The 25,117-nt window shown below is 39.2% G+C and overlaps 2 protein-coding genes across 2 annotated transcripts in view; both read right to left on the reverse strand.

Moving 5' to 3' along the window:
• Positions 1-1,445: 1,445 nt before the first annotated feature.
• On the reverse strand, positions 1,446-1,676 carry Smp_158080 (hypothetical protein; the record flags this gene model as incomplete). Its single annotated transcript, XM_018789353.1, has 1 exon — positions 1,446-1,676. A coding segment is annotated over one exon (231 nt), but the record flags the coding sequence as incomplete, so codon positions are not given.
• A 1,657-nt stretch (positions 1,677-3,333) lies between these two features.
• The window catches only part of Smp_158040 (hypothetical protein), a gene marked incomplete at its 5' end in the record, with an annotated part of 35,350 nt that continues 13,566 nt past the window's right edge, over positions 3,334-25,117 (reverse strand). The window contains one exon of the mRNA XM_018789364.1: positions 3,334-4,024. Coding sequence (XP_018646487.1) covers positions 3,426-4,024 — 599 coding nt within the window. The 3' untranslated portion in view covers positions 3,334-3,425. The remainder of the gene's footprint in view (positions 4,025-25,117) is intronic.

The raw sequence follows: 25,117 nt of genomic DNA on the forward strand, positions 1-25,117 counted from the left end.
CAAAGGAGCACTAACTCCAACGTGTCAGGAGGTTCTGGGCCTCGGCAGGATTCAAGAAAAGAAGAACTAGAAGGCAGCAATTAACAACAGCCGAATAAGAACAGAGAAAGTCAATGCACACACACGCACCAATAAATGCAGATGAAGACATCTAGTGTGGCACCAGCCTCTGCATGAGTAGGCCTCGACATACACAAGGGAAAACACAAGATCCGCAACTACAACACAACGTGTATCAACAGAATCACACTCGGTGAAGAAGCTCTGGAAGAGGTGGAAAGTCCCGCGTATCTGGGTAGCATCATCAATGAATGAGGATCTGATGCAGGCAGGAAGGTACGGGTTGGCAAAGCAAGGGCAGCATTCCTACTGTTGAAGAACATGTGGAACTCAAGATAACTGCCAACTAATATCACAGTCACAATCTCCAATACGAATGTCAAGACAGTTCTGCTGTACGAAGCTAAAACATGGAGTACTACAACCACAATAATGAAAATGCAAGTATTTATAAATAATTTTCTACCCAAGTTACTCAATGTTTGTTGGGCAGATACGATCAGCAACAGCCTACTGTGGTAGAGAACGAACCAGCTTCCATCTGAAGAAAAAATTAGGAAAAGTCGTCCGAGGTGGATCGGACATATTTTTCGGAAGTCGTCGAACTGCATCACGAAGCAGTCCATATCTTATAATGCTGAGTGTTAACGGAAAAGCGGGAGACCAGATGATACATTGTGTCTCGAATTGGAAGCATACATGAAAAGGATGAATTGTTACTGGAAGCAAATGAAAGGGCTTGCCGAGTAAAGATTTGGATGGAGAACACTGGTGGTCTTCCCATGCTCTTCGACGAGGTGTGACAGGCGTGTGTAAGTGCTAATGACGTTTATCTTTTTCTAGTGACGTGTCGTTTTCTCAAGGTATTCCTTCGAGTATTTCGGATGCGTTTGGTCAAGACGAATACTACATTGGCGTTTCAGAATACGACAGATTTCTCTGATGTCATTCCTTGTCGTTCGAGTCTTTTCTTATCGGAATTGATTTGAAGAAAAATATTAGGATAAGTCGTTCGAGGTGGATAAGACATACATCACGGAAATCACCAATCTGCAGCACAAGGCAAGCCCTAACCTGGAGTCATGAGGGGAAGCGGAAAATGGAGAAGCCGAAGAATACACGACTCGAATTGGAAACAGACATAAAAAGGAAGAATGGTAACTGGGAAGGATTGACCAGGACGGGTTCGAACGGAGAGTGCTGGTGGGCGGCCGTGCTCCTCGAGGAGGAGTAACAGGTGTAAGTGTGAAAATGTCGCTGAATGACTTTTGTTAAAAAGGCTTTGAGTGCTCATTTGAAAATATATTTGTCTTAACATGTACAAAACATCATACTACAAATTACATTGCAATACCATATAAACTTAACATTCGCAACAGGAGTAGCTAATGATTTCCTTCTTTTGCTTTTAGGAAAATGCGCTGAAATGTAAGGGATTTGGAAGATTTAGCGACATATCTTGTGGTGTGCTGTGGTGTTTGGTCGTCCATTTTGCGCAGTGGTGCTACAGAAGCGCCTTCTATAGGAAGAGTGTTATTCAGAGTGGAGTTATTGTCAAAGAATAAATATGTCCCAACTGTATCTTCGTAATGTCCTTCAAAGACCGCTGGTCCAACCTTGAAGGAAATTAATATAAGTGGAACAACTATTGATCATCAAAATGTTACTCTAAGTTGGTTTGGTAACTTCATATTGAGAAAAGCCTTAAATGAATTGTTAGAAAGGAAAGCAGAAATCATAAACCCTGTCAACCGACCACATAATTGTCAAGATTGACAGTTCTATACTAAACAGTTGTAAAACTTCTTGAGAAATCCCTGGATTTATGTGAACCAAATACGAAATGAGTGATGGTTTATTGGGGCAACCCATCACGTTTAAACTAGTAGGCAAGTATCACTACCCATTACGCAACAATGAATTTCACAGCAAAGTACATACAACTACCTGCACCTGGTAAACGAATCACACCATTACTATTTCAGTATGCAGATGACTTCCTAGCTTTCTTTCTACCATAATTACTACAGCAGGAAACGTGGCATTCAGCCACGTTAGTATAAACTTTGTAATCAGCAGCCCATACCAGAATAATCTGTAGGCATCCATAATGCCGATGCACTGAATTTGAATAGTGAGGTTGTTACACTTGATTGTGTGAAGGAAAATTCATCTAATTTTGATTGACATTCCAACTTTTAATCGCTAATCATGCACAAGCGGTTTTGTTTTACACATAACAACCAATTAAAAATGAAGTTTAGGTTAATAAAGTGAAAATTCCCATTTTGACATTTGATAAATAAAAAGGAAACGAATAGAGCGAAGAAATTTCTTTTCAATTAGTTTTTCATCATGGCTCTACACTAATATATATATATATATATTAGTGTAGAGCCATGATGAAAAAGTTTATGTTAGCCAAGAACAATGGAGAAGAGATTATAACTTTATTGATCACTCTTGTTTTGGTTAATGAGCTCAGTTTTGGACCATACTGTAAGATGGCTAGTAATACTACCCAGTTTTTCAAACGGATGTGAAACGAGGTTTGTACTCGCTGGAACACAAGTAATTTATCCAATAAGCAACAATTTTACATCCTAGTTATGAAAACCATGTCACTAAGTAGTTTCAGAAGTTAACTTAAAATACTAGTTTCACGATGACTAAGTACTTGACAAAACTTCAAAAAAAGGTCCTGAAATACGCATAGCTTCTATTTACTTTCATTAGGCATTTGTCAAAACTGTGTAGCCGAATAGAGTGCGCTTGTATGTTATATATCCGTTTATGACCGACATATTTCGTGCCACGAGTGGTGTAAGTTGTAAAACACAAAGTTAGCATTTGTATCCAACTAAAGCACAACGCTTACCAACATTGTTGTAATGAAACTCCTCATATGACGCACCTAACTATATTGGTGTCTTAGAAACAATGGGTATCAGTATAGGTTGATTATGAAAGATCACGAACTTAGTAGATGCACGATTTTTACGTGTTCGCTTCAAAAAACATTCTGACAAAGGCAGTGCTCGCTTTGTAAAGGACATCTAGAAGACTCAATAGCTTTTAAAAAAAAAACACTGAATTGACAATTTACCTGCATAAGAGGTTTATTTGACTCTATATCCACAAGGCGAATGACACTAGATGGGGTTAAGATATCATCTTCTAGCAGACCTTGACAGTCTACGTACAAAACTTCTTCATTTATTACTTCCCAGTCATCACTCACGTTATTAAGACTATTCAAATATAATTCAAGATTTTGCTCGCTGCAATTTCGATCTTCAAATGGTTTGAAATGAGATGACGAGCAAGTAGGCTGACTTGGTTTCGCGCTGCTCTTAAAACTGTTATTAGTTGGACTCTTTCCTGGTGAACTTCTCGAAGATTTTTGGAGTTTCCCATTCATCAGGATTGATGTCATAGTTATCCATGTAGTGTGACATGAACCACCATTTTCCCATGAATCCAAAATCCAAAATGCGGTCCTGAACAATATTCTGTATGCGTCCCAGACCATTTTCTTGAGGACGATCGAACAAGAATAAACGAAGGAGACCTGTAAAATTCCCTCCACCATTCGCAGGATAGGTGTACTTGCATATTTCTGCATACTGATAACACGACTGAGTTCGATCATCACGCCAGATAATTGCAAATAATCCAAGGTTATTATACCTAATCTGTTCTTTAGAGAATAATTTAAGACATCTATGAATGTAGCTGGCACTTTCAGAATTGCGTATAAGATCTGGAACTTCCCACAAATCAATAGCAGATTCAACGAGAGAAGCATAATAACTCTGTTTATTGGGACAGGCGCTGGTAATGTATGATATAGTGAAGACAACTGAAGTCCAGAGAATAGATCGTACTGGATTTTGACGAATAAGTTGTAGAGTGTCACGACCAGATGAAATATAATCTCCTGCCAGTTGTTTGAAATAAGTATCTAGCGAAGTAAAAAAGCCAAAGTTTTGCAGATAAACTTACCAATAACCTAATTACTATGTAGTGTATGGATTAAATGTGCACCGTAATATTCATAGTAATAGAAACTAATTGTAGCAGTACAAAGTATGAATATATATGCAGACATTGAAACGGGTGTTTTAACTATATTGCAACGTCACAATATAAAAAGAAAATCAGACGTAATGAACACAATAATAAAATGCGAATAACTCGCCGACACTATGAAGACTATTTGTACACAAATCGTATACAGTGAAAATAAAATCGGATTCCGTGAGTTATTTGTGGTACTGTAAGACCAAATGGAATCGGCGGAAAGAATATTTATTTCGTGAGATTACAGGATGTTTACGTAATATGTACACCTAGTCTTCAGTTATCCATTTGCATCTTGTTGTGTTCTGCTATTGAAGTTGGTTCTAGACTCTTATTTCGCTTCTCTTCTGGTCTGCAAAGTATTCTGAATAAGCCAGGCTAATTGACCTCCTGGGACTCTTTTCTTCGGCTGTCGACTGTAGCAACTTCCACGCAACGTTCCGCTACATAACACTTATAAGCAGTCTTGAGAGTACCGTTCATCGCATTTCGACCTAATAATTCTAATTTCTTTGCTTTTTATTTGTATATGAGTATCGCTTCAAATATAGCTCTGGATTGGGGAGGCTGTACTCCTGGATACCCACTGTGTACACTACATCGCCCACAGAAAAATTCAAACTACTTAAGAACTCATGTGACAATCTACCGGTCAGTTTGTATTGTATACTTCTAGACCACCTTTAATTGAATCATTCCTATATCGTTATAGGTAGCTCATGGTTTTGCCAACCATTGACTGCGATTTACAGTTGGTATTAAATTTTAGTATTTGGCACAGGATATATGATTTTGTGGATGATATTGTAATTCGTACTAACTATTATCGTTAATTAGATCCCTTCATTCAATGGAATTAGTAACTACCGAGCGTGAACATGGATTGATTTAAGCTATTATATAATTTAGAGGACGTTTTTGGTGAGGCACGTTTGAAAGCAATTATCCACTTACGAAATTTTGTCCTCAAGTTGATCCTTGAGCCACTAGGCAGAACTTTCTGTTTTAAGAGATTACCAAAAAAACTCATAGGTAGCGACAACTAGCATGATTATTTAACTCCAGTGAATCAGAACCAACGATGTGTGATCCTAATAGTAAAATAAGAAATAAAGAATTGAGTAAGTGCGATACAATCGTGTGCAAAAAACATTGAACACTATTGAGTTCCTAATTACAGAATAAACTATCTTTACACATCCATGTGTATAATTTTGCGACATAATTTATCATTATTCAATCACATTCACTGAACATGTAATCTAATAAAAATTTGGCTCGAATTTAAAATATAACTGATATCAATTTTCATGGTAGCCAGTCATCTACAATTGATAGTTACATTTGATATATCATTATTTACCGCAATTCCACTAGAAGAAACTAGAAAATGTGCCGACATGCTAGGAAATCCCTTGCAGAAGGACGAACTTGACCAACTTCTACTGATGTGCACTAAAGACGTTCGATTTAAATTCAACAATATATCATTTTATTAAATTGACAGTATCCGTGGGACGTCCTCTGGACTCAATTCTGGCAAATATTTTCGTGATAAACTGAGAACAAGCGGTGATCAAATCAGCCATTACTGATACGATAATTTATGTCAAGTATGTTGACGATATACTTGTTGGATACAATGGTTATCAATATGCTTCTTATATATTGGAGCTTTTAAGCATAGCACACCCTGACATTAGACTTACAATAGAATTAGGCTATGGCATGTTTTATTTTATAGATATTAGCATTAAGCAGAATTAAAATCATCAACTGGAAAGATATACTTATCGAAAGGACACATGGTTGGCTAAACTTATACCTTAGTAGCTTCTGTCCATTAAGCTACAAAAGAGCTTTGGTTAAAAAGTTATTTAACCGTGTACGGATACTATATATTGAGGAATTAGTCATAGTTAGACATTGTTTACGTGATAACGGTTATCCATAGAAACTTATCACTAAATGGCAGAATACCATAACGAATAAAATGGAACATACTATGTTTGAGAAAAATCCTGTCTCCTAAGACTCAACTTCAAAGGCAAAAAAATAGATAGGATTGCTTTTAGAATAAAGGGAATACTAAAAAGGTCATGTCCAGCAGTCAAGATGATCTCTCTATATTAAACGAAATGCTTATTGCAATAGTCAAATATAGACAACTTACCGCCTTTTTTCAACTTGAATTTTGTTTACCAGTTACAAGGCTTATACATCGGGGGAACAGAAAGAAGGATTAGTGTCCGCATCTCTGAACACATCCCATAAAAGTACAACTAAACAAAGTTTTCGAGATTGCCATGGCTCGCCATTCGCTCGAGAGTGAACATGATTCCGGTATTTCAAAACCTCTCAAAATAATCAGTAAACTTTATATTTATTTCGCTTTGATGGAGCCGTTGTGATCAGAAGATTTCAAACGAATTTATGTATCCACAAAGGTTCACTTATCAATTCCCATTTAGGCTTTGATGACCTTGTTTCCGCAAGATTATTACGTAAAATATTTCCGATGACCTTAGTCATAATTTCTATTATTTTATTTTTCACTTCTGAGTTTTACTGGGTTAGTCTATATTTTTTAAAAGTATTACGTCATCTGTGGCATATATTCTCGATTTCGAGAAAAAATTCTCTTTTCTAAGATATTCCTATACTTAACCAAAAAATAATCAAACATCCGAACAATTTTAATTCTTCGACAGCTACTGTCTCTTGTCATTTTGTATTCACACGTTAAACTCGATTCAATAGGCTTCTGATACAAATTATATACAATTATTTCGTTCGAATGATGATTATTTTTTTTTGGTTGTAAGCAGTTGAGGAGCATTCAGGAAACAAGTGAATTTACGTTATTCGGTTATGATTTTTCGTTCTTTATTCAAGTAGCATGACTCAACTGTAGTTTTAATACTTCATATGATCTATTTTTCTGCATCTTGATAATGTATCCCTTTTTTCAGTCTGCTGATACGTGTTATTCTTCCGAAATTTCTTTAAATGGAACGTGGAAAACCTTTCCAGTTACCGCCGTATTCGTTTTCAGTGCCTTAGCTGTTATGCTTTTAAGTTCTTTTTGTGATGCTATTCTTGATTTTTCTGATGGTTCTGCTGATTTCCATTGTACGTGGGCTATAACCTAAGGGGCGTATGTTGTTTCGATTTTCGGTAGGCTAAGCGGCGCTAGTCTATCCAAGAGCTCCTTCAGAGTGCTATGTCCACTTGATCCTTTGCTTTTGAGCCTCCATGATTAAACTTCCTTGTTTGTTCCTGAATGGTGGAAGTAGTTTTTGATATTTCTCTGTAAGATTCTTGGTTGTACCGCATAGTTTCATCACATTCCCTTCTTTTTCAGCTTTCCTCGTTGTAGTTCCAAGGTCTTTTGCATATTTTCGCTCCTCATTTCGACCGTAGCTGCTACCTTGACGTGGTGGTCGGACTTGCTTATTGTGATGGCCCAACCGAACTATATTGGCTGGAACATATGTTCTTTTAGGTTCAACCATGCCAGGCAGGTCGATTGGAGAACGGTAAGACTAAAAGCAGCAACCCAATGTCTGAGGGCGAAGTCGTACTGCTGACTGTAGAGGGGTGTGACAGCAAGGTGTAAGGTGTTTTCCTCAGACAACCAGCATTTGCAGCGATACTGCCTTCTCACAAGGAAGCAAGGGGTTAGAAACGGTCGACTCTAAATATGTCACGTCTCACCTTACCTCACAGATTTCCGTCTCCGGCGGTAAGAACCTTTGAAGAACGGAGCTAACACGTCAAAAACCCCCCACAAAAAGGCCGTGCGTGAAAGGCCTCAAGCAGTTGTCCCTTGGACTCTGCAGTCACGCTCGCAGAACGTTAAGACCAATATTAATCCAACTTCCTTTTCAGGTCCCTCAAGAAATACCCTCCACGGTGTGGGCAGCCGGTAAGTGATATTAGCCCTCATACCCGTAACAGCACAGGAAATCAAGTTGGTCACATTAAAATCCTTCCTACACCTCCTAATAACCCTCTTATCTCCACGACTAACCCTTCTCACGCCCCTTTATCACCTCGCACCGCTAGGGCAAACGATTCGAGCACACGGAACGTTATTCTCGTTCTCCTAAAACCTTGCTCTAAACTACATGTAGGAGCCTTTAACATCCGAACATTGTGCCAAATAGGACAACAGGCTTCCTTAGCTAGGAATTTAGGATCTCGCACCATCGATGTGTGCTGCGTCTCCGAAACGCGCATACAAGATCCGAGTAGCGTTGTTCATTTGACCCCTCTATATCATAATGACGAACCAACCCGATTCACACTTCGTGTATCTGGGAGCCTTGATGCTGCTCCCCGTGGCCTCGCTGGCGTAGGTATAGCATTAAGTCCTAGGGCAGAACTAGCTCTTTTAGACTGGATCTCAGTAGACAGTCGTTTGTGTCTTGTCCGACTAAACGGAACAGTAAAGACTCGGATAGATAGGGACATTCGCTGTTGCCTTTTCGTCGTCTCTGCCTACTCTCCCACTGACTGCAGCTCAGATGATGTAAAAAATGAGTTTTACAGAAGGCTTTCCGACCTTCTCCGAAAAGCTAGGTGCTCTGATGTAGTAATAGTGGTTGGTGACTTTAATGCTCAAGTAGGTAAACTAAGTGAAAGGGAAAGACACCTGGGTGGATCTTATGGTGTCGTGGCTCAAAGAACAGATAATGGCGACCGTCTGTTGCAGTTATGCTCAGATAACCGCCTGTTTCTTTCAAATACCAACTTTAAGCACAATGAAAAAATATTTTTTGACATGGCGACCCCCAAATTCGTCCCAATGTTGAACCCGACTAGATCACATCGCTATCAGCCAACAAAGGAGGAGCTCGATAGAAGACTGTCGCTCATTCTGGAGCACATGTTTAGATTCAGATCATGCTCTAGTGCGAGCACGTATTTGTCTGCGTCTTACTGGACGTAGGAAAGACACTGCAGGGAAACCTCTTAGGGTTCTACTTAATGATAGACAAGCTAAGAATATATTTCAGGAACAACTAGAAAAACAGTTAGGCAGCCATGTAAGTTGTGCCCACCCCGAGGCAGCGTGGAATGACATCCGAAAAGCTGTAGAAACAGCAGTGATATCTGCTAGTACGGTAAACTATAAGGTTAAGGAGAAACACTGGATCTCAGAAGCATCTACCGCACTGATAGATGCTCGAAAACCCATCCCATCTGGCTCTGAACATGACGAAGAGGGGAGTCAGCTCAGGCGCAGGCTAACAAAAAGCCTACGCAATGATCGCGAACAGTGGTGGGTAACGAAAGCACGAGATGGAAAAAACAGCGGCAATAGGCAACAGCAGACAACTGTTCAAACGTTTTAAATAAACCGGTATTAGGAACCCAACTGTCAGCGAAACTATCTTGGAAAACGATGAATATATTATTCACTCTCAAGCCAGAAGATTGGATCGATGGGCAGAACACTTTGGGAATCAGTTCAACTGGCCTTCAGCCACACTTCGGTTTCCCACGATCCCCAGTCGACCTGAATGGCAAGTTAATGTAAGTCCTCCAACTCTCTACGAGGTTGAAAAAGCTACAGGAAATCTTTTCAGTACAGCAACCTTATAAAGGCTCTCTACTCGAACACAACTGGCCGAGTTAGAGCTTATGGCAAACTGTTATCAGAATCGATTACCTCAAGTGGTGTTCATCAGGGCTGTCCACTCTCTCCATTCTTGTTTAACTTTATCGTAGACGTGCTTTTAGAAATAACACTTTCCTCAACCTGCTTCAGTTTGGGCACCTGGGCAGTATCACAGCCCTCAAGCAAATCGAATGAGATTTGCATGGCCCATATGTATCTGGTGCTTCCTTGTACCAATATTTATGTGTTTAAATAAATAAATAAATACATCCTAATTTAGAGGGGTTGAACTTCTACGAGGAGACTCATTTGTTGACTTAGAATACGCAGATAACGTAGTTCTATTTGATGAAGACGCTGACAAAATATAGTCTTCTGATCACAGTAAGCAACAATGCAGGCATGTTCGGGATGTGATTCTCCCCCTCGAAATGCAAAATGTTACTTCAGGATTGGGTTGCATTCGCACCTGAACTAATGATAGGGAGTGAAGTAGTTGAGCGTGTTGACTGCTTCACTTATTTCGGGAGTCTCATCAGCACTTGTGGTCTGGTGCGTGACGAAATCTTAGCACGGATACAGAAGACTCGTCTAGCTTTTGCTAACTTGCATCATTTATGGTGTAGGCGAGATATCCGTCTAGCAACCAAACCACGGGTTTACAAAGCAGCAGTTCGTTAAATCCTACTTTATGACAGTGAAACATGGCCGGTAAGAGTAGCGGATATTCGTAGGCTACTAGTATTCGATCGTAGGTTTCTTCGAAGCATTGCTCGTATATCCTTGGACCACCGAGTAAGTAATGCAGTTGTTAGGAAACGGGTATTAGGTAAGGATGGCAAATCGATTGATGAAGTAGTGAAGCTTAATCAGTTGAGATGGCTGGGACACGTGTTAGGTATGCCCAACCGCCGTCTGTCCCGACGTGTAATGTTTTATGGTGTAGGAGTAGGTTGGAAGAAAGCTAGGGGTGGCCGGAGGAAAATGTGGCACAAATTCATGAAGTCACTGACAAGTGAACTGAGACATGTTGGTAGGTGTAGACTACCAGGTTGGGATCCGCAAGATGATAACTACCGATGGTTAGAGACCTTGAATGACATGGCTCAAAATCGTTTGCAATGGCGAAGGTGCATCCACTCTTTGTGTTCTCCCAAACTCTAATCTACCGATTTCTTCATGTCCCTTCCTTTTTTCTCTTTCCAAATTTATTTCACTGGATTATACTCCTTGAATAACATCTTCAAACCCTAATCTTTCGGATTACTGCTAATACTCTTACTACCTCCACCAATGTGGGATTTGGATTGACAACTGCATCTCAGTGCTAATGTAGTATGGCAACTCGAACTGATGTACGTACGTACGAAGTTCTACGTTGTGACTGACTGACATTTCAAATGTTCTCCCTCAATTGTTTAATTGCCTCTGTGCATTCAGCTTGTCTTGGCTTTCTCTGCCGTTGTTCGGTTGCCATTGACTACTGTCTTTTTATTTTTCCCTTTCTGAATCTTGCTTAGTCTATATAAATTGGTTTACTGTTCTGGTTGTTTCTGGGCCCTAGCACCTTCATGCATATCGAAGTTTTGCTCCGTTAATTCCTTTCCCAGTAGATCTTTTAAAACTTGGGAGTTAATACTGAGAGTATTAGACTCTTCTTTAGCTTGGCCACTACAAGATGATTATCTGAAGCTACGTTACCGGTTCTGAATTTTTTATTGATGCATACGTTATCGATCCGTTTCTCTGTAGTCTGGTCCGGAGGAACCAAAAAAAGCGTTTTACATGCATTTGTGGGACAAAATGCTGCCACTCATTGCCATGTGGTAAACACATAGATCTACTTGTCTCTTACCATTCATATTTTATTCGCTCACTCTAGGAATCACGATAGGGGAAAAGTTGGTATATTTATAGTTTAGAGTTGTTAGTGGGATATAGATTGGATTAAGCATGTTTTATGCATGATGGTGTTGCTGCGCGCTGACTGGTTAATTTTAAACCGATCGGCCCGGGCATATTATTGCAGAAAAATCTATAAGCTTCTTATGCTTATACTATAAATATATGAACGATATCTAAACTATTGATTGCTGATTGCTGTTCACTTATTATTATTATTTTGAATACAATTTCATTCCTGTTCAACGTGTTCTGATTTGGGGATCTTGTCGAGTGTCATCGTATAAGAATACTAAGCAATAGGAATAGCTGGGTCGTTTATATAGTAGCAAAAACACAATTATAACAGTGGCGACGAGGAAAAAGGAAAATTCATTCAATATGCCTATATCAGATGACCAGCTCAGCCGAATACTACAGCAACAGCAAGCACAACTTGACGCACAAATGCGCCTGTTAGAAACTTTGACGCAACAGCTTAACATACACTACTCGAGTTCACATGCTACTACAAGTACTTCTTCTTGTGATGCAGTTGCCAGCAGCATCCCAGAATTCTATTATGACCCCGAATGTGGCAATACATTTCTCACGTGGTTCAAGCGTTGGGAAGACACATTTAGAATAGAGTTCTGTAATCAAGACGACGCATGGAAGACTCGACTGTTGATGCGCAAGTTGGGAAGTCATGAACATGCACGCTATGCTGATCATATATTACCAAAGTTACCTCGAGAGCTCAGTTTCGAGGAGACAGTATCTCAGCTGTCAGAAATATTCGGTGAATCTTCCTCATTGTTTAGTATTCGTTACCAGTGTCTTAATTTGGTGAAACGAGAAGCCGATGAATATGGTGTTCTAGCAGACATCGTCAACAGAGAATGTGAAAAGTTCAAGTTACGCTCGTTGACAGAAGATCAATTTAAATGCCTTATATTCATCAAAGCTCTCCAGTCACCACAAGATGCTGAGATTAGAACCAGACTTCTAACTCGTTTGGATCAAGATCCTAACATCACACTCAGAACGTTAACAGATGAGTGTAAGCGGCTACAGAACATCAGACACGACAATCAGTTGATTGAACAGGTAAATCCTAATTTAACCTGCAGTAGTGTCAATGCTATTACGAGGTTAAAAGTTCAGGAACCGAAAACAAGTGGTAGCAAACCAACGACTGCATGTTGGTTATGTGGTGATTGGCATTATGTACGATTCTGCCCATTCAAGAAACATAAATGTCAGATGTGTAACAAACGTGGGCATAAAGAAGGTCATTGTCCTCCAAATCGTACGTCCCAGCCTAAGCAGAAGCACAAACGTCCTCGACACATAAAGTCAGCCGAATCTAAATCACTTTCTCTGGTAGCAGCCTTTCAAACAGACTATGACATTCGGAGAAAGTATGTTACGATCCAGATTAATGGTATAGCGGTTCGTCTTCAAATTGACACAGCATCCGATATTACTCTAGTGTCTAGAGAGACTTATAACTTGCTGGGAAAACCGCCAATGAAGCCATCCAAGAAAACGGCTAAAAACGTATCTGGAGGTGTACTGAAGCTAGTTGGTGAATTACAATGTGAATTTTCCTTCAATGGAAATAGCTGTAAAGGAGTATGCTGTCTAACAGAACGACCAAACCTTGATCTACTTGGTCTAGATATACTAGAAAAGCTTGGATTAATGGATATACCCATTAACAGCGTGTGTAACGTGTCGTGTCCATCATTAGACACCACCTCATATGCAAAAAAGACAGGTAAAAAGGTTCCAGAAATACGGAGTGTAGCAGCAGCGACAATTCGAAACACTCCAGTGTCGTCAGATGAAGTCAGAAAAGACTTTTCAGAATTTTGTCGGCAGAACGGAATCAGGCACATCCGAACACCTCCATTCCATCCGCAATCGAATGGTCAGGTGGAACGCTTTGTTGGTACGTTCAAAAACGCCCTAAAAAAATCAAGAGGGGAGGGTACCACCGACGAGATCTTAGAGAGGTTCCTGTTTATCTACCGTTCTACACCGAACCCTCAAACAACAAATGGGGTCTCTCCAGCGGAAGCGTTACTTTCCAGAAAAATAAGGACACATTTCGATGTCATCCGTCCGACGCCAGCTCGTGAACCCCAACGAAACTTACCGATGGAGAAGCAGTTCAATCGACACCATGGGGCACAAAGACGATTGTTCACGGTGAGTCAAAAAGTACTTGCTATGGACTATCGTGGTAAACATCCTACGTGGACAGCTGGTCGGATCGTGAGAAAGAAAGGGAATTTGGTTTATGAGGTGTCAGTTGGCTCAGAAGTTTGGGTGCGTCATGCTAACCAACTGAAATCAACCTCGATCTCCAACAACGAAACACAGCATAGATTACCTCTTGATGTTCTGCTAGACACCTTTGAGATCAAAACACCTGAAACAGACAGGACAGTCAAGGTGCAAACGAAGGATGATACAACGTCCTTATTACCTAGAAGATGGACTGACCGGAAGCGCAAACCAGTAAAGTGGTCGCAGTTGGACCCTAACACCAGATCCTACGAATCTGCTCAAGGGGGAGGTGTTAGTGGGATATAGATTGGATTAAGCATGTTTTATGCATGATGGTGTTGCTGCGCGCTGACTGGTTAATTTTAAACCGATCGGCCCGGGCATATTATTGCAGAAAAATCTATAAGCTTCTTATGCTTATACTATAAATATATGAACGATATCTAAACTATTGATTGCTGATTGCTGTTCACTTATTATTATTATTTTGAATACAATTTCATTCCTGTTCAACGTGTTCTGATTTGGGGATCTTGTCGAGTGTCATCGTATAAGAATACTAAGCAATAGGAATAGCTGGGTCGTTTATATAGTAGCAAAAACACAATTATAACAAGAATCTTCTCCAAGTATGCACTATTGCTGATCAAATAAGAAATAACCAATCAGCGGGGCCCAACATAATCATGCACGGAGTGAGCTTCAATCCAATCTACATCCCGCTAACACTAAACGAATTTATTCTGGTTTTTATGTTCATCTAGCACATAACTCATTTTTAAAATTTGGCTCACCATACTACGCATTCCAACTTCACAGCTAATTATTTGACATAGTTTTATAAAACCCTTAATTCGTCTTTTGATTCAACCTCTAAGCATGAGTGACAATTTGGGATGTTTATCATTGTTGCCATCTTCAATATTTATATATTTACCAATGTACGCAATTGTACAGGCTTGAGAATTAAGTCACCGAAGATATCTCGTTGCTGAACCACAATCCTGTTTGCGTGACCCTAAGGTGTTTTCCATTCATTCAGAATTTTCTTAGACAAACAGGTAGACGGCTTGTTGAATGTCATAAAATTACTGGCTATAATCTTAGTAAATGATACAAATCATAATATTGTTGGTCATTTCTCGGTGGTGCTAAGTTAAGAATCCAAAATAAACGAGAACATCTCTTGAATCTTATAAACCACTATAGGAAATGTGTTAACGATTAAAAAATCAGGTAAAAAAGACTAGCAATGAACTACATAATTACAGTTTGTCAGTAGGCTTCTGAAGCTTTTGTAAAGGAGTGGAACAAATTATGCTAGTCCTAAAAGGTACCTTTAGGAACCCTAACACATAACTGAAATAAATTAAAAAAAGGAAAATAAGCTAATAAGGCAAGCACGGTACGCCTTGTCAGAAAACCTATTCCCAATTAACGACGTCTGACGAGTGACTTCACTGGCTTACTGCAATTAAATCTTTTAAAGAGAAATGTAGGTCTATACGTAAACCTCCTTTTATACTTCTTATCATAAGGTTACTTAAATTAAGTACCCTTTCACCATAAACATGTAAAAAAAACTCTACTGGGTCTCGTAGAAACAAGACATTTGGTGTTGAAGATGGTTTTAACACTGAGTAAAACACCAAGCTGTTGTTTGCGTTATCTTTAGAACCAGGATAGTTCAACTGTCAATAAACAGCAGTATTCAAACACAGAAAAAATATGATCGATAAAGCACAGAAAAATAAATTGTAATCGTATAATTTTGAGATGGTGGAGAAGATTCGTAGCTCTGGTGCGTGATTTTGATGTAGGTTTGTTCTCTGAGCTGGATGGTGTGGTCGTGGAGCTTTCATCGTCCTTCTGAACGACATCATCAGCACAAACTTCGGGTAGAAGTGAAGTGTTTGAATTTCTCCACATGTGATTCACAGCTTGTCCTGTGCACCCCGATGTTGATTGGTTCTTATTGACCTTAAATCTGTCATTGTTTATATTTTTGTTTTGGTTGTTTCTCCTATTGGTTTGATTTTTGTTCCTATGTTTCTGCATAATTTTCTTGATTGGTTGATAAATTGGATTGATTTCAATGCGCTTGTTTATTGCTGATTGACCTGAGTGCCAAGCTTCTAAAAATTCTCTGGTGTTTTTGGAATTGCCTCTGTCCAAAATCTCCACATTTTTCCAGTCGAATGTGTGTCCGTAGTTGTCCACGTGTATTGATATGAGTGAAGACATGTCGTGGCGTTTGACTGCTAATTGATGTTCGTGCAGGCGAAGATAAAGGGGTCGTCCGCTTTGTCCGATGTAGCGTTTGTCGCAGTTGGCACAATTTATTTTGTAGATGATGTTTGGTTTGTCTTCTTTTGTCATTTCATCCTTTGATTTGCATAATATTGAATGAAGGGATTTTGTTAGTTTGTGGGCAACACCTATTCCGAAGGTTTTCAACAGCCTCGTTGTCGTTTCTGATACACCTTTTATGTATGGTAGGGTGATCCTCTTGTTGATTTCTATGCTTGATTTTGTTTCTGATGATGGTTGCGACTGGTATTTTTTTGATGAAATTGATTGGATAGCCGTTCTTTTGAAGGATGGTTTTCAGGTATTTTTCTTCATTTTTTCGTGCTGTAATTGTGTTGCAGTGTGTTCTCGCCCTCTTGAAAAAAGTTTGTACACAGTTGATTTTGTGAGTTCGTGGATTGTTGCTATTGTAGTTGATAATTTGATCGGTGTGGGTCGGCTTCCTGTGCACTTGAGTCTCCAGTTTTCCTGTGTTGGTTCTGGTGATTAAAATACCTAAGAATGATAGCTTGTTGTTCGACTCTTGTTCCATGGTGAACTTGATGTCGTTGTGTAACCATATCCTCATAGCTTTCAGTCACTTCTAACTAAACTTTTGTTAATTGACTCTAGTTGAGACTTTTCTTCCCTATATCACTTTGTTGTTGTATGGTGCCAGACCGTTGACAATCAGGCCTTACCAAACTGTATTCAAGATCACCCCACAGGACAGTCGGTTATTATCAATTTTTAATTGTCCGCTGGAAAAGTTCATTGGTTGACTTGGTTCTTTCAGTCAGAAATCTTGATCCTATCTCGTTGGGAATCATCTTCCTGGTTCATGGGTACTTCACAGTTGTAATCATTAACAAATTATTTACCGTATAGCGCGTTATTCTGTAAGACACAAAGTTTTTGCCATATAATTTGAGCGTCATTGTTAAGATATCGTACTTTTGGATGGAATGTATCTTCTTATAACCATATAAATTGCACAGAAAATCTGTGTTTTGATATTGTTGCTGAACACTGGTAACTGAAAGATTTGTGGATTGTACGGAGAATTAAAGTATCCTGGTACGGTTGAATAGACCTTGTTCTGCTGGATCACTTGCCGCATTCAGACATGGAATTCATATCATTGTTTACACAGAAACGTTCTGTCGTGATCGTCAGTAGCGTTTCTGTCAACAATCATTGCAGAACACAATCAAGGTGGAAAAACAATGATGTATTTGATATAAGATTCAAGAGGCTGTGTAAAGTGAGCACGCCGACATGACCGAGCCATGACACCTTGATTAAACGTTTCCACGTTGACAGTTTGTGACCCTCAACAGTTCAACTGCTATTATGAGTCTTCTCACTTTGTTTTAAGTTTCAACACTAATTGTCATTGCGCACCGTAGTAGTTGGACATGCGTAACCTAAAGTATATTAGGCGAATACCTATGGTTTAATGTTAATCACTCATCAAATGCAAATTTGCGCACTCGGCTTACAACAGTACTTTAAGTGACAGGATATTTATAGTTAAGTCCCACAGACTGTAACCGGACGGTAAAGCGCTATTTTCTGGAAACACGTGTCATGAAGCTTGTCTTAACAAATGTTGCAAAATGTTTTCGTTACGAATTCCTCGACCTGGATTTACGTAATTTTGTATCATTAAACCGAGGAAATAAATCCAAGACTGGTGTGTAAGAGTTCATAAAGTAACTGGGAACTTTTTCTCGTAAGTTGTATGTCATAGTCGGTAAAACGCTAGACAATGTGTCTGTTATTTCACGAGCACTTGTATATGTTAAATGCTTTGACTGAGCTGTTGCAAAGACTGAATTCTCGGTTACAGAATAACAGATAACTACGTAGATCCAAGCAATACATCTTACTGACGAAGTGATGTTTATCTCACTGATAGACTGGGATTATATGATGGCATGAAATCATAGGCCTAAAGACAATAGAACACACTCAAATCCCGCATCTAGAGTCCAATCGAACTTATACTTCTGCTAAATCAAAGTATCTGCCGAGCGCTTATCAAACGGTAGATCCTAGGATTATTTTATACCGAGTTAATATTGTGTTACTGGATCAAACTGTCACAAACAAGTAGATGGAAATGGGAGAAAGATATGTATATTTGACCATGCATGACATTTCGTACGAAATAATTTAACAATATGTGTAAGTTCACGAATAACACAGAAACCAAATTCAACCATCTCTGTCCCAGAAGATACAAATTGTCAATAACATAGACCCAAATATCATTTTATTCCGACTTACTTCAAAACAGGTTCCAAATGTGACTGTGTCAGAATTGAATGGATCTAGTCGGTAAAATAACCTAAAATTTGTGGCCAGCAAACAACAAGGCAGATAAAACGTGGGACCTGTTTAATATTGGTTTTGGAAGGTAGAGGATCATAAACAGAAATACGGATTACCAGAGGTTCTGTGTAAGCCCTAATTATTGCTACATAAATACAGAAACACCAACAACTAATTAAATTTGATTATGTGGAAAACGGACCCCGTTTATGAATGTTCAGGAAAATATTTATGGGCAACAACAGTAAGACCAAAGTGCTCACCACAGCATCACAACGCGCTGTAAATAGTGATTTGAATGTTCCGGCTAATTTCAAATGGTTTAAATGGTTTTGGACGGAATAGAATAGGCTTTTGGTTAACGGGCTTCTGTGTCTAGAGGCAGTAGATCACTAATACTTCCAGGAAGGAACCTAGCTATATTATCTATAAAATAGGAAAAAGGAAAAGAAATTGACGAATTACAGTAATATACTCTCTTTAGTCATTAAGAATGTGTCAAGTTTTCTCTTAAAGAACTCCTGTGAAGTCACTCGGAATAGCTCGTATGGCAGCAAATTCAGGCATCTGACTATTCCTAAGGAGTAGAAGTTGTGTCGACGTCCGTTCCGCTGTGTTATGTCTCCGGTTTCTGGATATTGCCCCAATGGTTTGTGTTGGGACCAAGCTTTAGTAGGTTCTTAAAGGGATGTCCAGAGGTATTTAGGATTCTGTAAACCATTAGAAGGTCACCTCTAAGACACCTGTGTTCTAATGAGTAGAGGTTTAATGATTGGAGGCGCTCTTCACAAGTCCTCGAACTGATTTCCTGGCTCACAATTGGGCACGTTCCAGAGTGTTCTTATCCTTTTGGGGTGAGGAAGGAAGTACTACGTGAAGGCGTTCGGATCCATGTTCATTGAAGAAGATGAAGGATCCGAAAATTCTCTTGGAAGTCAAAGTGTCGTTCCATTAACGTGTCGAGCTGCAGTGTATCCAATGTCAGCTTTCACTGTATTGCAAACACCGAGTGAAGCATGAAGAAGAGCGTCATTTCACTGTGAAACGTTTGCAGTTGAAAGTGAAGCTTTCAACTGTCAGTGAAAAAGTTCTACAAACCCCTTTGCTTGTGGGTGGTAGGCGGTCGTTCATAATCGTGCGATTCCTTATAGTGTAGTCAGACAACGGAAAATCTCAGATTCGAACTTGCGTCCACGGTCTGTAGTGATAATTGAAGGATAGTCAAAGTTTGCTAACCATCGTTCGAAGAAGGCTTGGGCCACTGTTTTTGCAGCAACGTCCTTGATAGTTACTGCTTCAGGCCATCGAGTGAAACGGTGTACGCAAGTTATGAAATAAGAGTATCCATTTGAATCTGGTAAAGGTCCTACCGAATCCAGATGAATATGGTTGGACCGAGCATCAGGAGTTTTGAATGAGCCTAAGGGGCATTTGTTGTGTCGAATAACCTTAGATTTCTGGCAGCTTACACAGGAGCTTGCCCACTCTCTTATGTCTTTATTCACACTAGGTCAGCAAAACCGTTCTGCTATGAGCTTGATGGATGCACGAACACCTGGATGAGAAAGTTGTGCAATGCATGGAAGACATTGCGTCGATAATGTTTCGGTACGATTGGACGATCTCTACCTGTAGATGTGTCACATAGTAAAGTTTCCTTACCAGTTCTCACCTGTATAATGCGCGAATTGAGGGTTGTTGAGGATAACTCGCTCTGAAGATAAGTGTCGTTTTTTTGAAGCTGGGCGACACAAGGAAGGTCAATTCCTTGGAAACGGTTCACGGAAGTTATACAAGACAAAGCGTACGCAACTACATTGTTTGCTCCAGAAAAGTGTTGTATGTTGAGATCACAACAGATCCCGTTGCTTCAGCAGCTGGACCCACTGGTACAGCTAACCTATCTCATGTCAGCCAGCACACCGATTTATCAATGAAGAGCGCTAATTGGACTCTTATGTCTGTAATGACCTCAGATAACCAATGTATATCTAGTGGAGACACTAATCCGATATTTTCCAGTGTAACATTAGAAATTCATAATCAAACACCTAGTTCTAATGTGAAGGCTCTTTATAACGTTGTTAAGACTAAAACGTCCATACCAGGTAGGAAGAAAGTATGTACAAAATCTTGTGGTTCCAGACCAAATACCAAATAAATTACGATGGTCCTATCAAAAAATACTTCCCGACACCATGCACGCTTCGTTCAAACGTCGCACAAGGTGGCCACTACAACCATTGTGTTAGCAGGCTTAGTATTAGACAGACTGCAGTGAACCCCCATTGCTACCCTCGAACTTTTCAAATATTAAACCTGTAAGATGTAACTTTTCTCATCACTTTCCCAATGGGCAAGATGGACTACTAGGTTAAGCAACTAGCAGGTGCCTGTCTTAACTGTCCACCAAATCAAGTTCAACAAATTATTCCACTCTGTCAAAATAATGATTTATTAGCCTATCAGAAATCCCTGGTCCCACTAGCACTACAGTGTTTTCAAGCCATAGCCCATATGATTAGTCAAACATATTACCCCGTAGTCCAGGCCAATCTAGAAGACATATCATCGATAGGGAAGCTCTTGGTTTTTTACACTCGATACTGCTTTTTTGAACTTATTACTCATCAATGCACGTTCACTTCTGAACAAAATTTCAGCCTTTTGAAACTCAGCTTTTCTAACCAAGCCTTCTTTCATACTTATCACTGAGACATGGTGCTCTCAAGCAGTAACTGATTCGAAAATAAATATCCAGAACTATCGACTTTATCTCTGTGACAGAGAAACTAAGCGAGGAGGTGACTGTCTTATATATGCTCTGGATACCCTAACAATTAATAGAGTTGAAGACAGTGTCTTGAATAGTGTACCAGAATCGGCCAGGATATCAATCAACACCCTGAATCATGGTCTACTCCTAGGGTGTATATACAGAGCTCCTAATAGTTCGGATAATGTGAATGGTCTTATTATCAATGCATTCATATATGCATCTGCTCTAAACTTCAATGCTAAGATTAACAATGGAGATTTCGATTATCCTGGGATTTATTGGAGTACCGGTAGTTGTCAGTCAAGTAATGATGAACTTTCGGCAATCTTTGACCTGCACTGATGGTCACAGTGGATTCGTAACCCAGCAAGGAGTGATAATATACTTGATCTAATATTTAGTAGAGATGTCATCCCACTATCTGTGCAAGTATACAATGAATTTGGAATCATTGACCATACGATCGTAGCTTGTTCTCTCCCTATCTATCCATCTTATAACCGACCAATTCAAAAAACCTGCCAATATAGAGACTATAAGCATGTTGACTGGCACCTCTTGCGCTCACTAATCAAACTCTCAGACTGGGATGAATTCCTCTGATGTAATAGTCTCATGGACTTCATCAACGAATTCTATTTGATTGTTAACTGTTGTCTAGATTCCTGTGCGCCAATTAAAACGTACAGGTTTAGTAAGCCTTACGAAATATATGTACTAGCTACATATCGTAATAAACTAAAACGCCTACAGAAATGTTATTTTAAGTCAAACGACTTCACGGCAGTTGCACAAATAACGATATTTTTTAACCAAATTAAAGGGAAACATAGATTAAAAGCCATTAATTAGGAGCTATTAGCACTTAATACTAGTTCAAAGGTGCAAAACTTAATTCTCCTTTTCAATAAACGCACTAAATCAACTCAAAGTGTTGATATACAGTGCATCCTGCATAATAACAGTTTTATGTACGACTCTAAAACTATAGCGGACCTTTTCAGTGGTATATTTGCGAATATCAAACATTTCATAAATGGCCCTGTTTCAAGAGTTATGTGTGTGGCTAGAAACTCAATAAAATCGATCTCCTTCACATGCTTGAAAATTAGTAAGGCTATAAATACCCTTGAGGTTTCGAGAGGTCACGGATCAGACGGGATCTCATTTTTCCCCTGTATGTATGGAGGCCCAGATATTCCAATTCATCTTCCAAGGCTGCCTACTCTCTCTACGGAATCAGGTTCTTACTCTTACTATTGGAAAACCGCGTACATCATACCACGTCACAAACCTGAAGATAAGACTGACATGAACAATTATCGGCCGATGAATATTACTCCAGTTATCTCTAGGCTTGTGGGAAAAATTATTAGTGGCGAACTATCCAAATATTTATTCACTGGAAAATTTATCAGCGATACGCAACATGGATTTCTTAAAAACCGACCTTGTATGACATGTCATCTTGACTTCTTTATTTTGTCTATTCTCTCCATAGCCAACGATATCTAGTATTAATGCTATGGCTGGACATTTCTAAAGCCTTTGACATGGTCAACCACCAACTCCTCATAGGTAAACTCGCATCTTACGGGGTCCAAAACCCTTCGCTTTGTTATTTTGATTCCTTACTCAGCAGCCGACATCAAATAGTTAAAATTAACTCTTCATTGTCGAACGCCGTCCCTGTTAGAAGTGGTGTAATACAAGGTAGTGTCTTAGACCCTCTGCTCATTTTAGTTTTTATCAATGATGTTTGTGAGTGTTTTCGTGTAGGTAAACCCCCTTTGTATGCAGATGATCTTAAGGTAGTATATTCATTTTCTCCACATGTGCTGAGAAATGTTCAATATTGCATGAGCGTGGAGCTTAAACGGGTAGCATGGTAGTCACAAAATGGCATCTGGAGCTTAATACATCTGAGTGTAGGTGGATATGCTTCGGTGATACACCATTCAATTCAGATCTCACCTTAAACGGTGAAATATTATTCAAGTTACATACAGTAGTACACTTAGGACTTAGGTGCTACTACGAGTTGTCGTTTACGGAACAGATATTGAAACAGACTTCCAAGTCTCAACGCCCGATGGGTTACATAACTCGAAGCCTTTTTAATATACAAAGTTTGTGTTTGACCACTCCTAGAATACTGCACGTTTATTCTTAGTAGCGAGCGCACCAAGGATAAATGAAGGCTGGAACCAGTACAGAGACGATTTACACTTCGCATTTTCGGGACTGAGTGTACCTTGACTTATAATTCTAGATGTAATAAACTTGGGCTCGACCCTCTATGAAAGAGGAGACTCAAACTAAATCTTATTTTTTTCTTTAAAATACTTAACAAACTACCCTTTACATTCAACCAAGCAATTCAATATGCAGAAACTTCTCATTGAGACATACGTAACTGCCTGTCACTAGCGAAACAAACACATTCTAAATCATCTCTCTATATGAATTGCTTTGCCTGTAAAATTTCTAGACTCTGGAATAATCTACCACAATCTATCCGTACGATAAAATCACTCGCACTCTTTGTTTGCTGCATCGATGCATACTACACCTTCGAAAATGCATTGAATGTTCTAGCACTTGTAAGTGTATCTTACTCCACAAGTGAGAATATAGAAATTTTAAATGTTTAAATATTCTTATCAGTGAATTTCCTAAGTAAAACCACTCGCCTGCTGTCATTTTACGTTAACACTGTCCCTAGCAATCCTAACTTATTTGAATAATATCTAACACGAATAGCGGTAGACCTGGCTGACATATTTTGATTATTATTGTTTTGTTGTTTCGTGCTCTCTATTTCCATTTTACTTTCTCTAGTTGTAGATAATTATCACTGTTTCGTCCCGGTAGAGGAAATAACCCTGAATAACACCGTTCAAAAATCAACAGGATATTTAAGAAAAAAATTTAAAGTTCCCTGCTGATGCATCGGATTGCTGTAATAATAATAATAATATATTTCTGCAGTAGCAGGTACACGCCATTTTTACAGGCATTATCTACAACTTACGACACATACTGGTTCACAGTATGCATCCCAAGCAAGGTTACTTAGTAATCATAATCTATAAAAGTTGATAGCAGTTCATTCGTTTAGATATAATGTGTTTTCATCAGAATAGTTTCCAAAAAGCATGTCGTCCACGTTACATACCAGATCCAATCTCGACAAAAAGTGTAATAGGGTTTCGGTCGTGCTAAGTATTTATGTAATGCAGCTTTTTAAGTTTATAGTTGTTATAAAGTAGGTTTGTGGAGCGCCTGTTTTGAACTATGACCTTGGGAAAGCGCGTTCGTCGAGCTTATTCCAGATGTCAGAGGTTACCCAGCTTCACCCTCAGGGCAAGATTCTGAAGGGAAAAAAAGAGAAACCGAGGAGCAGCGAGGCATTTGGATATGAACGATAACCAATGCTTAACATTTATTAGTGGAACAGACGGAGGTACGATAAATTATTAGATTAAATTGATACTAACTCATGTTGCAAAAGTGAACTGTGATTAGGGGCTCCAGAGGAGAGAATGCAGTAATAAAGAACAATGAGTTGTGATATTTATCAAGGTGGAGTAGGTTCGAATGAAGGAGGGTGATGTGAACCGCAAAACAAGAAGCCTTAACAAATTACGGAAGCTATTTTTGGGGACGTTAATTCATTTAATTCAAAGCTTGTAAAACTGTAACATTTACTTTTGCCCCTAGCCTATTCTACAGATCATGAGCTTTCTTTTGATGTATAATTC

This window comes from Schistosoma mansoni (assembly GCF_000237925.1).
Source record: "Schistosoma mansoni, WGS project CABG00000000 data, supercontig 0136, strain Puerto Rico, whole genome shotgun sequence".
Classification (NCBI taxonomy): domain Eukaryota; kingdom Metazoa; phylum Platyhelminthes; class Trematoda; order Strigeidida; family Schistosomatidae; genus Schistosoma; species Schistosoma mansoni.